This window comes from Camelus dromedarius, chromosome X, assembly GCF_036321535.1.
Source record: "Camelus dromedarius isolate mCamDro1 chromosome X, mCamDro1.pat, whole genome shotgun sequence".
NCBI classification, from domain to species: domain Eukaryota; kingdom Metazoa; phylum Chordata; class Mammalia; order Artiodactyla; family Camelidae; genus Camelus; species Camelus dromedarius.
Window position 1 is genome coordinate 165,480 of NC_087472.1, and position 12,938 is coordinate 178,417.

Consider the following 12,938-nt stretch of genomic DNA (forward strand, 5'->3'; position numbering starts at 1 on the left):
TAACTACAAAGTGTTTGATCTGAGCAACTAGAAATTTGGAATTGGCATTTCAGGACATAAGAAAGGCTGCAAAGGTTTGGTCTGAACATGTTACACTTGAAGTTCCTACCAGAGATGTGAAATAGGCAGTTGAATATTTATGTAAAGAGCAGGTTCTAAGGACCAGTCCCTGGGATATTTGAATATAAAGAGGTGAGGGAGATGAGCGGACCCATCAAATAATACAGAGAAAGAGAAGACAGTGAAGTAAGAGGAAAACCAGCAGAGTGTGCTGTCCTGAAGAACAACTGGTAAATGTGTTTTTAGGAAGAGATAGTGAGCAATCGTATTCAATGCTGCTGATAGGTCAGGTCAGGTACAGTGAGGACTGAGAAATAAATGCTGGACTCACAAAAATGGAGGTCATTGGAGAAGAGTTTTGGTACATTGCTTGGAGTGATAGCATTATTTCATTATTCACCTGGAAAAAATTTTCAGAATTCCCTTATGCTCATCTTTTCTTACATGAAAAAGCAAGAATTAAATCAGTGAATGCATTCAATACTTTTATGACCTTGCCCATAGACATGAAACCATACCATATCAATGGGATATTTTTATCAACTAAATGCTTTGACTGCATGTAAGAATGATCTATAAGGCATAGGGAACTATTGTGTATGAGAATAAAAGATAGTGTAGCTTTTAGAATATGTCTATGTGATGCTGAAATAGAAAAAATCTAGTCAACCAAAAGAATATTTTATTTTTATGTTGAAAAATAACTTGTTTAGCCAATTTTTCCTGAATGTATTTACTTGACCAGTTTTCCTGCTATTATGCTGATGGAGCCTAAGTGAACATATGTGCATTCATGTACATGCACTGGCTTAGACATGTTGTTTGAAGAGTTCAGTAAGATAAAGTTTCTTTTGATACTAAGAAGAAGAACATTTTGAGAATTTGTTACTCCTCTAGTTGAACTAGGGGCTTCATTTCCATGCAGAAAGAGTCCTTCAAACAAGTCAGACAATACATAGGTTCAGGAAGGCAAATTTACTACATTTCTGAGCACCACAATAAAGCCTTATATACTTTAAAGATTGTCAGTTATCTCTAACTCTCTTTGAATGAATGTGATTAAAGATGTAAGGGAAAAGCACTAGTCTAGTGTACCTCTTTAAGTTCATATGTCTCCTTATATCCACATACTTGCCTTAACGTCTGCAGTGGAGCCACAATACTACCCCATTGCTGCTGAGGCTTGAGATACCAAGGTACATACTTGGGCACCCATGCATGCACTACCCAAAAGTGCAGAAGAGTTAATGTTCCACAAGTTAATGTTCCATATTTGATTAATGAGATGGGAGCTAGGAGATGAATTCTACTCCCTTTCTCACCCAGATGGGCTGACATACAGAATGGCCTATTATCAGAGATTGAGAAATTAGCTTGTCATGAAATAGACTGCTCTCCTTCCTTCCCTACCTCTTTTTCCTTACTGCTGCTTCCCTGGGATTTCACACAAACTTTTGCTTAAAGCTCCATTTTCTTAGAAACTCAGTTTAAGCCATCTAGAAATTAGGAAGTCTGGAATTAAGCCATAATTCCACCCAAACTTATATCTGTGTGACTTTGGGCAGGTTATTTTCCCTTTCTGTGCATCTTGTCCTCCAACTAAAAAATGTTGATATTAGAGTAGATATTCTGGCTCTGAAATAATGCCAGGGTAAAGAATGCCAGTATGAAGGAGGTGATGAGAAAAGGTAAGGTATTATACTGACCAGTGGTCATCAATGGATTGCTTACAGTTGAATCAAAAGAATACATTCAGTATAATCAATGAGCTTGAATGTTAACAGCTCCAAATCAATCTCAAGTCCCAACATAGTTTTAGTTCTCCTTTCTGCAGAAAGAAATTGAATTAGTTTTCCTGGGCCTATAAAGAGAAGGTCAAATAAACTCTTACCCTCTCTGGCACACTACTGGCTCTGTACCATAATCAGTATGAGAAATGGTAACTGGCTGCAGCATGTTTTCAAAGGGAGAAGTGAGGAAGTTTGTAATGCCACCATATTGGGAAGCAAGACAGCCAATACACTGTGTCTGCAGCTATTGCTTCACTACTAGCATGTTTGTTTCAAATCTTAGGCTGCAGGTGGACTGGAGTTAGGGAAAGAACCATTTACCACTTGAGGCTTGTGATACCAGAAAGGTTTACATTACTTGGGAATCAGACAGCCTAGGTTCAAATCTTAACAAGCTTTGTTGCATTTGGCAAGTCACTTAACCCCTCTGTACTTCTTCAGTTTTCTCATCGGTAAAATGGCAATCTTAATAGTATATACATTGTAGAGTTGTTGTGAGGGTTAAATGAGATAATATAAGTAATGTGTTTAAAATAGTACCCAGTACATAGTAAGCACTATGTAAGTGTTCACTATATTCATTATAGCTATTGTGTTGAGGAAAGATGGGCTGGAACCAAAGAAAAACTCTTGGCTAAAGCTATATGAAATGTATCAAGGGACCAATACGTGAAAAGCAGTAGATTTAGAGGATAACAGATGATTTAACTGCAAAAATTGCTAAGCAGGAAACACCCTCTAAATATTCCTGTTTATACAATACATGACACAAAGTAGGAAAATAATGAAAACAGAGCCTCTCTGCAGGATTTAGAGTTCTTTCGTATATATTTTAAATATACATGTGCAATACATTAAAATATAGAGAGATGTGTGAATATATATATTTACACATATATATGTGTGTGTATATATATATATATATATCTCACAGAGGGGATACATATGCACACTCACTCACATGTCCATGTGCGTACCCCAACAGGACCCATCTATAGGTAAACTAGATGCAGTCCATATCAGGCCAACTTGGACACAAATGAAAGCCCTAACTCGGCAACTCAGCAGCAGAGAGCAGATTGCAACTGCATCTGAGTACCCCTTCAGTTTCATCTACCAAGTGTAAGGCCATTTAGAAATACACTGAGAAGAGCTCCTCTGGGTGTATGGCAGAGCCCAGGGCCCCTCTGGCAGTGCACAATTTGCCTGAGTAAGGACTGCAGGATTGGGATATCAAGGAACTATCAAGGAGGAGAGACTTCTGTTATTTTGGGCCCTGAAAATAATAAGCAAACATCCATAGAATAACTTTAGATCCAGGAACAATACACTAGTGTCAAAGAATCTTTATATATCTCAGCTTTAAGCAGATTTCAGGCAGAAGCGAGGAAAAGTGTGTTGCTACTCATCACCGTCCAGCCTGACCCAGAGAACCGGGCACAACTTTTACTGGGGATAAGTTCGAAGTTCAATCAGGCAGACTTGTAAGGTTTTTTTTTAAAAAAGTTACTTAAAATTGAAGGACCTGAAAGCAACATAAGAGATTACAGATATTGGTTTGGGTTTATAAATGTTCCAAGAAGCCAAACCTTGTATATGGCACCATTTGCAGCAATATCACTAACATTATTAATAATCATCATAACATATTTATATATACAAAAATAGAGCAAAGCAATTCTAGAAGAAGAGGTGAAAGTGAAGGTGAGAGGCTTTGTGCAGCCCAAATGTCAGTTCACTTCAGGAAGATTCAGAACCAACAGAGACTGAGTGGCACATATTCCTATAGTATATATCCAACAAGGGGACATGGCTGTTCCCTTCTTCTTCTCCCTGTGTATGACTATACATTTCTCCCCACCTCTCCACCCTGTAATACATATCCATGCACACTGTAAAGAGATGATGGTACACAGAGTCTGGAAGTCTTAAATTAAGTTGGAGCACCTTGATTTCAAGCAAGTGCCCTCAATCTTCAAATTCCTTAGTGAATTTTGGATTCACTTACAGAGGGAAACTGTATCTAATTCTTGTGTCTTTTAGCAGCAGTCCTTAGTAGCCTGCCATTGCCACTGCAGCCTTTTCCCATTGAAGGGGATTCACAGCGCAGGCTCTTGGTATTGTTTTTAAAAGAGAAGTCAGTTCTCTGCATTATACATTTTTCATCTCAGGTTCCCACTGGTGCTGAAATTTAGGTTCTTAGGCAACTACCATTTCAAGCAAAGCCAGGGGCAAGCACAGTGTGTGCAGCAAAGGGTAGGTGCAATGGCGAAGATACAGCTTGTTAAGGTTTCCTTAAGCTCTTCTTTTCCATACTTGAGCTTCTACAAGGTGACAGAGCCAAAGGTTATGTCCACTGGGGGCAGCCACGATGTCTGGTAGTTAATTTGCTACCCAGTATGCACCACGTAAAGACTACCACACTAGCTTGTCATGATTCTTGAAAATTGAATGGGAATGGCTTTCTGTCATTGTTATTAGAGTCCTAGTAGAAATTTTCCATGACTTAATGTGGTGCAGGGTAGAGAATATTGAATTAGGAGTCAGAAGGCCTGTATTCCAGCCCCAATTCAGTGTGTGGTCAGTCAGTGTGTGGCCTTAGGCAAATCCTTTTCTATTTCCAGGCCTCAGTTTTCCCATCTGTAAAATAAGGGCATTGAACTAGATTAACAGTTAAGATTCCTTCCAGCTCTAGAGTTTTATGACTTTTTATGTCCATTATTAAGGCCTGAGCCATGCAGTCTCAGGGCAGTTAGCTTCTAAGAGAGAACAGACCTCTGTAATATCCTTTGCTTTATTCATTTAGCTATAAAGCACGTCTGCCTTTGGCACTTGGGTCAGACATACAAAGTTATGAGCATCCTGATTTACTACCCTACTCAGCATGCTAGTGGAATCTGTCAGTACTGTAAGTTGATTATCGGAAAAGGGAGTAAAATTTCAACGAATTAAACTTGGAAATGTAAGATAAATTTGATTCATATGCTCACAAACTGGTGAGTGTGGTTATGAGTGCACACACACTATTGCTAGTGATTAGTTCATTACAGTAATCCATTTCCCTTAATAAAAATTAGTAAGTAGTATAACATAGCAAAGTTTTGTGTTAAAATAAACACCTATGGAAAAACAGCACTTTTTGACATGTTAGAGAGAGAAAGAGGGGCAGGTAGAAAGAGACAAAGATAGAGCAACAAAGTAGAAATAAAGGCAGAGAAAGGATTCATCTGAGAGAGAGGGAGGGAAGGAGAGAGAAACAAAAGAGAGGAAGAATAAAAGTTGAGTGGGTGAGAATGAAGTGGTAAGGAATATAGAACAGAGTAACAGAAGAAGAGGACAAAATGAGAAAGAGAGAAGACTAAAGAAGAGAAGGGTAGTAAACAGGGAGAAAGTGTCAGATTCCCTGGAATATTGAACGCTGTTCCACATGGACCTGTGAAAACCATCTAAAAAGAAAGTTTCCAAAGGCACAGTGGAAAGCAGAGTGACGTTCAGAGCCTGCATCGAGAGGCATGACATTGGGGAGCCCCTAAACCTCCACGTTGCTGGCTCTGTCAGTCCTCAGTGTCCAACTCTCATGCTTATAGATCACCTGAATTTGCCATGACAGCCATAAGGGCTGAGATGGCAGGGTGTAAAAAGGCTGAAGAGAAGGGGGATAGATACTGTGAGAAAGAACAAGGCATCCTGCACCAGGATGTACTCGACCATTCCCCTGACACTGCAGGAACAAAACTGGTGAAGCCCTAACTTTGGCTGCTTTACTCCTTCTCCCCTTCTTCAAAGATGAGGTGAATGCTTTACTGATGAGGGCAAGAAGGAGAAAGCTCTGGATACATTTTGTGGGAAGGTCATACAGACTTCTCCTGGGCCTTAGGGAAGGGTGCACTACCAGAAGAGATTTTTCTGCACACAGTGTTGGTATGACTTTTACAGCGGCAGCCTGGTCGCCTGAGGCTGTCATAGCCCTGTTGGCACAGATGGAGGCATCCACGGGTAGGCAGGTAGCAGCACAGGCAGGGTAAAAAGAGGGAGATGAGGCTCATGGCTGCCCAGCGGACGAAGCAAGAGCCAGGCCCACAGGAGCAGGGCTCATCGGCGCAGTTGTCTTCATCATCAGTGGAACAGTGGTAGAAGAGGCCCTTAACACAGCAGAGACAAGTGCCATAATCGAGGAGGCTCTCAGCAGAGCAAAGGCAACGCTGGTTGCACAGCCAGCAGGAAGGGAGAGTGCGAGCTGCCGTGCAGAGGACACATTTGCAGCGCCCACATTCCTCGCAGATGAAAAGGTGCTCACTGGAGTGCACTGCAGATTGCTCAGCTTCTCCCTTCAGAGCACCATCAGCCTTTGGGTGGGCTCCTGTTCCAGGCTGGGTTCGGATGATGGACTGGCCTGAGGGTGAGGGCGTAATGCTGGCCAAGAGCCTTTGATCAGAGGCAGTGGTGCTATGGGACATTGAGCTGGCAATGCTAGATTGGCTCAGGTGCTGAGGCAAAGGCTGCAATTGATGGCACTGGCTGAGACTGCGGGGGAGAGCAGTAGGCATTGTAGCCAGGGACCAATCAGATTTGTGGGTTTGCACGATAAGGGAGGGGCTGGAGAGGGCCTGTTTACAGGGGACAGGAGGACGGTCCACATAATCATTGCTAGCATGAGTAGAGCGCAGCTGTTCAATAGGCAGAATTTGTTGGAAATCGTCTGTCACTGTGGCATCCATTTTGTGTTGATTCTTGAGTTCTGAGTGGTTTTGGGTTAGGGTGGCACTTGCGGTGATAAAGAGCCCTCGTAGTTACATGGACCTTAGGGCACATCAGAAAATCCTAGGAGAGAGGGACCAGAAACAGTAAATGAGAACACACAGGCACCAGTATTTTGCAGGGAACCAACAAAACTCAGGCCCTATCACCACCACTACCTTAAATCACTTTAGTCTTCAAGTTACTCCTTTATTCTGTAATTGACCTTACCTACTTCTTTACAGGCAAGTCTGGTCATCTCATCCAGACAATAAAGCACATTGGGAGCAAAGATCAGATTGTTGATTCCTTTTGTATTCCATCATATGACTAGGGCCAAAGCAGCAGTTAGCTCATTCCAATATTTGCTAACAAAGAAATCTAGGCCTTGAGCATCAAAATTCTAATAAAAATAAAATGGAACCTCATTTCAGATGCAAAGGCCACTTCTTAAAGCAATGATGATATGAAGGAGAAAACCTCAAAAGTCTTCCATGAGAAGTTGTATATATATATATTCAATCAAAATTTTCCTTTTACTGGAATTTATAAGCAGAAATAAACAGATGAGAAAGGACATTGTTGAGTCAAAGAATATGGGCAAGCAAGCAAGTTGCAATAATACCACAGAAATGGCAGAGACACAGAGGGCAGAAATTAGGCTAACTGTAGAATAGTAGAAAAAAGCCTTCCCCAAACTGTAAGAAATTCAAGGCTAATCATCTTGCAGTTCTCACCTTATAGGCTGCTTCAACTTACTGAGCAGGTAATTCTTTCTGAAGTGCAGCACGGCTCCAGAATCAAACTTTTGTATATGTAGGAGTAACACTGGGGATGAGGGAACCACAGAAGATGAGCCCTGAATTATTTCAAATAGCAGCTGTAATTGTACTTATTACACCATAAATCAAGTCTATATTGATGAGATTTCGTAGGCAGAATCTGCTTGGACTTCTTTTCTCTATCTTTACCTTACACAATAAACTGGCTTTCTTAAAGAGCAGCAATGTTTTTATACCGAACTCAGGCTAAGTTGAATATCTAGAAAACACGTACTTGTGTCTCCATTGTACCACAATCAGGAAGAGTTGGTTGCTCATTCTCTGAGGGATCTAATCAAGCCTAGTACCGATAATGGTGACCATGAGGAAAATATTGTATGAAATGCAGGTTACTGTATTGGTCCACCTGGAAGACTGAAGAGCTAAAAAAGATGTATACAAGGAAACCTAAACAAAAATCTAAGAGTCATCCTGGGGCATTAGGACCCAGGAAATCCTAACATGAATGAAGTATATATTTGAAATCCATTAGATTTCAGGCCTCCTCAAAATAGATTGATTACTCACATGACTGTTTGGGATGAAAAGCTTGAATGAGTAATAGAAGTGAACAAGTGAAAGAGGATGGTGCTTGATTAGGCTTCCATAAGTAAACAGAACATTAAAATGTGCCCAAAGCTCAGTAACAAGAAAAAAGAGATGTAGTTCATAAAGGACTCAGTGGCTAATAATATGATCAGACTCATTGCCTTTTGAGGCCATATCCCACTGCAAACTTGTTTAGTTTAATTTAAATCTGTTCATTTTTTGAAAAGAGGATTAATTTGGTTAAAAATAACTCTTCTGGCACATCACATAAAAGATCCAGTCTGCCTATAATTTTACTATTTAGCTAGTTGTTTTGGTGTTATTTCATCCAGCAGAACAGAATACAGATAAACACTATGGCGTTTTTAAGACTGAAATGTGTAACCTTTGTCAAATAACTTTCTTTCGTTCTCTATATAATTCTACTATCTGCATAATTCTACTATCTGTATAATTATAGGGGTGGACTAGGTGATTTTGAAGGACTCTTCCCTATTGTGGTCTGTAATTATATAACTACACAATTTGACAAAATAATTCTCTTCATCCACACCTTCTACATCTTCAATCTTTGAGGGTAAACTGGGCAGCTTGCCCTTGTCTACTTGGGCATTCAAAAGCAAAATGTTTGTCTCTTTTATTTACATGGACTCACAGCCCCCTGAAGTCTCACATCTCTACCTTTGCTATATCTTTATTAAGACTCATAGTCTCAGCATTAGAAAGGAACAGGTAGTTTTCATTTGAACACCCAAATAAATAAGGACACATTGTTCAGCTGGCTTGCATGGTATGTGGATGTAGGAGCTTTGGACTGGGAATAGTCTTTTGACAAATGCATAAGAAATGAATTTATTCCCCATTGATCAGATAAAGACTGTGTGAGGCCCTTCAAGTCCTTTACACTTGTAAGAACAATAACATACATGCTGGATGCACTTGAGACTCACTGACTTCCCAAAGGAAACTGGATTCAAACATAAGGAAATTCCCCAAGGATCAATGACTCAAAGGAAGGCATACAAGACCTTAACATTACAGGAGATAATCATATGGGATTACAAGGATGTCACTAAATATCTCAGGGACTTGCTCAGAAGGTCAAAAGCTAAGCTTGGAGGAATCTAGGTCATTATAGAAATGACTCAGAATCATAAGGGGATTCTGTCTTGGCAGCAGGAAGGTATATGGTGTTTAGGTTGAGAAGGTATATTTGGATATTGCAAGACTGAGGAGTTGAGAGGCTTGATTTGATGACTTAAGGAAGCTTTGGGCATCGGTCTGGGATGATGAAGTACTATTGTCTTGCTTACAGGTTAGGGAATTGACAGGATGAACTCAGAAGTGGTAAAATCTTTTTAGAATGGACTGTGTAACATGTGCAATGCGGTGGGCAGTAGGACCAGGGTAAAATCAGGGTATTGAATAGGATAAAACAAGATTGAATGACAATAAATTGTTTGCCATTCCGGATGTGCTGAATCTGATCTGGCTAACACGATGAAATGAAATAGATACTGTAGGGAAGGTAAGAGGGAAAAAAAGTTGAGGAACCAGTAGACAAGAGATTGCTACAGCACATAGATTAGATGAAAAACTACTACTGCATTCACATTTATGATTCACAAATCCACTCATTAAAGGGCCATTCTTTGTGAGCAGCAACAATTAAGAAAATGACTGTGCTGGTGGTCATCTATATTTCATTAAGTGAGAGAGAACATACATATCACATATTATTAAATAGGAGCCAAGGTGATTACAAGTCTTGGCTGCACATTGATGGGATCTAGTGATTTGTGTCACGTAGTGCCTCTGCAGTAATGAATGATGCATTGTAAACCCACTCCCATCTCAGTCTCTCTGGCCAGGTGCTCACAGCCTTCTCAACAGTTTTTCTGTAGCCCTGAAATTTGCTATGTTCAACCTAAACAGAAATTTCTTTTCTTATGCCAACTTAGAGACTAGAAAGCTAAATCCTTTCAAGAAATGCTATTTGTTCATGAACGAAAAATGCATTTTGTCCCTGGAACTTAAGATCTGCCTTGCTGAGACTAAAGTTGAAAACTTTCCTATCTAAAGCCCTTCTAGGCTAACACCTTAAGACAGTTCTAATTTTTATGATAAATCCTTTCTGATACAGTATGACTCAATCTTGATTCCAAACAAGAGTGGAGAACCTGGGTTCAATGCTGTTTTGTACCTTACTGTGTAACAGCTCTGGGGTGTGTTGCTTTTTTCTGTGCTCTGCTGTTATATACACTCATTCTCAGAATAACTGAAAGCAAACATAGTGGGGATTTCTGTTATGGCTTTATGTGTTTTCTTAGTTCTACTGTTCCAAAGTCTGCTCTCTAAAAATCCCTCTCTGTGCAAAAGCATTTGCATCTCTATCAAAGCACTCCCCCCTTACAAATGCCAAGTTGTATATAGTTTACATTACTAACCTCTCAGCCACTGACTGGGCCTCCCTCCTACCGCATACATCTTGCTGGAGCTGCCAGGTTCTCACCACATTTAACTCTTAACTTGTCACTTTGCTACTCTAGTCCTATTCATTACCTTCATAGTTTCGTTAAGATTCACAGCAGTTTATTTCAAACCAGGGACTCTTGCAGTTTGAAGACCTTGCATTTTTAAAGATATGTGTTTTACTGATAAGCAATACAATGAAAATTTCTAATATCAAATGAATTCACATACTTCAAATCATGAAGAAAAAGATGCTAGTTGTTCATCTAAGAAGTAGGAATGTCTTTAAACCCCACATGCTTTTAAAACAGACAGGAAACTTAAGTTCCATATGACTGTGGGCAACTGACTTCTGTTCCAGGCCTGTTTCTTCATCTGTAAAATGAGGGAGGTATGAAAGGTTTTTAAAGCCCCTTCCCATCCTTATGCTCTACATTTTTTATGCTGGGCTTATTTGTTGTGTTCCTCTTTCTCAAAAGTCTTTCATGAAGAATTAGTCTCCTTTCCTTTAGGTTCTTTACTTCCTCAACTTCTCATCTCTGAAACCAAGTCAGTCAGATCACTATCTAGACTGTTTCTCAGCTAGAGAGACCTAAAAACAGAACACACAAAAAAAGCCAAAAGGTACAGAATGTTACAATAACCTCTTAGTAAATGTTTATTTAGACATATAGGAACAAAATTAATACTTTCTTGGAGATAAAAAGCTAGCCTGTGCCTTATTTGTATGTATATATGCAGCTGACTTGTTGGGAACATGATTTAACACCTGGTATATCCAAATTCATGTGATAGTACGTTATATTTCAGTGAGGCTTTAACGAACCCAGAATAGCAACAATAGTTCGCATTTCAAAATAGATTCTCTGTTTAAGAGTTCAAAGTCTGTTTTCTGTTCATCCAACATGGTTTGCAGCATACAGATGTGAATGATAATTATAATTAGACGAATGGAAGGAAGTGTAAACCACTGCCCTAGGTCTTACCAAATATCCATTGGCTAACTAGCCATGCTCACAGGTTCTCGCTTTTGACAAAATTTCCATATGCTACACAGAGACATGTGTACACACACCCAGGCATGGATCCAGAGATTTCTAAATCATTGCTCTGACTCAATGTAAGTAGGGGGTTATGTCGTGTCAGCTTGCGCCATTTCTACCCAGGGCAAGGTGATGTGATGAAATCTGAACGATGCACAGCCCAGACTTGTGAGCCAATAGCAGACTAGCCTTACGCTGACAGGATGCCCGCTGGGCAGCCAGACTGGCCTCAGCACGGGCTCTCCCTACGTTCTCAGCTTGGGTGGTTCGGCTGCGCTATACAGGGCTTAGGCAAGCACCAAAATGCATTTAAAGGTCAACAGGCTAGAAATTAAATTGGTATTTGGCTACAAAAGAATTATTTTGAAGTTCTCCTTTGATTTAGAAATTTCCAATATGGATAGTTTTCTGCAAGAGCTGATTCGTGTAAATCTCAGTTAAACGGTTTTCTTTTTATTTTATCCATGCGCTTGCGCTTGTGCGCGTGCACAGACGGGCGCGCACACACACACACACACACACACACACACACATAGGCACAGACACGCACACGCGCAGACACACACATGCACACACGATAGCTGGAATGAATGGCAATCTGTGCATTTCATAGAAAGAATTCTGGAGTCTTTAAGAGCTAATCTCTAAGCTTACCTTGAGGAAAGGGTTTATCCATGCTGAGAAAAGCAGAAGAACTAATGTCCCATGTGGCCCAAAGGACCTCTTTTTCTCCTGAGTCTTTAGGTTCCTCCACCTCTCTTCGGAAAGTCTGAATGAAAACTCCTTCACTGGCAGTGGAGCCAGAAACAGAGATAGTTCTGTCTCGATCTTTCTGACACAGCGGAGAAAAGGAAAAGAAGGAAAAAAAAAAAAAACAGTTCTGGCGGGGAGGAGAGTCAGACTTGTAGTGGCAGATACTTTGTATAGATTGTACATGCAGATCTAAATCTCGGTGCACGTATTCCCCAAAGAAAGCTCAGCAGGGTAAGTTGTTCACCTCCTCCTCTTCTTTCTCCTCCTCCTTCTCCTATTTCTCCTCCCCCTCCTCCTCCGCCTCTTTCTCCTCCCCCTTCTCCTCCTCCTTCTTTTTCCCCTCCTCCAGCGTTTTCCTTCCCCTTCTCTTCCCCTCCCCCTTCCCTCCTCCCTTTTATCCTTCTTTACCTCCTCCCCCTCCTCTTACGCCTCCGCCTCTGTCTCCTCCAATGTGTCAGATGAACTGAAGCAGCAGAAACTGATGTTGTAGACACAGGGTATCTCAACAGAGCAATAGATACCGCTAGTGGGTGATTATTTATATACCTCAGGGTGTGTTGGTACATAATCTGCAGGGGGTGGGGATGGGGATGAGATTGCAGTGTGTTCACCTCAGTTAGCCAGCTGTTTTGTGAACGTAGATGTTTTTCTAGAGGTCTTGTGAATGGGTTATGGGGGAGAATGGGAGGAAAGGCATTTATTGCTTCTTCTTA

At 40.6% G+C, this 12,938-nt stretch overlaps 1 protein-coding gene across 1 annotated transcript; it reads right to left on the reverse strand.

Annotated features, from left to right (window-relative positions):
- Positions 1 to 2,659: 2,659 nt before the first annotated feature.
- Positions 2,660 to 12,469, reverse strand: SPRY3 (sprouty RTK signaling antagonist 3). The gene is made up of 2 exons (XM_031446581.2): positions 12,127 to 12,469; positions 2,660 to 6,671 (listed from the first exon to the last, which is right to left on the reverse strand). The coding sequence occupies exon 2, from the start codon at positions 6,566 to 6,568 to the stop codon at positions 5,702 to 5,704; it is 867 nt and encodes a 288-aa protein (XP_031302441.1). The 5' UTR covers positions 6,569 to 6,671; positions 12,127 to 12,469; the 3' UTR covers positions 2,660 to 5,701.
- Positions 12,470 to 12,938: the final 469 nt, after the last annotated feature.

Excerpts from the sequence above, each read along its gene's own strand:
- SPRY3 (XM_031446581.2), bottom strand. The coding sequence starts at position 6,568 with ATGGATGCCACAGTGACAGACGATTTCCAACAAATTCTGCCTATTGAA.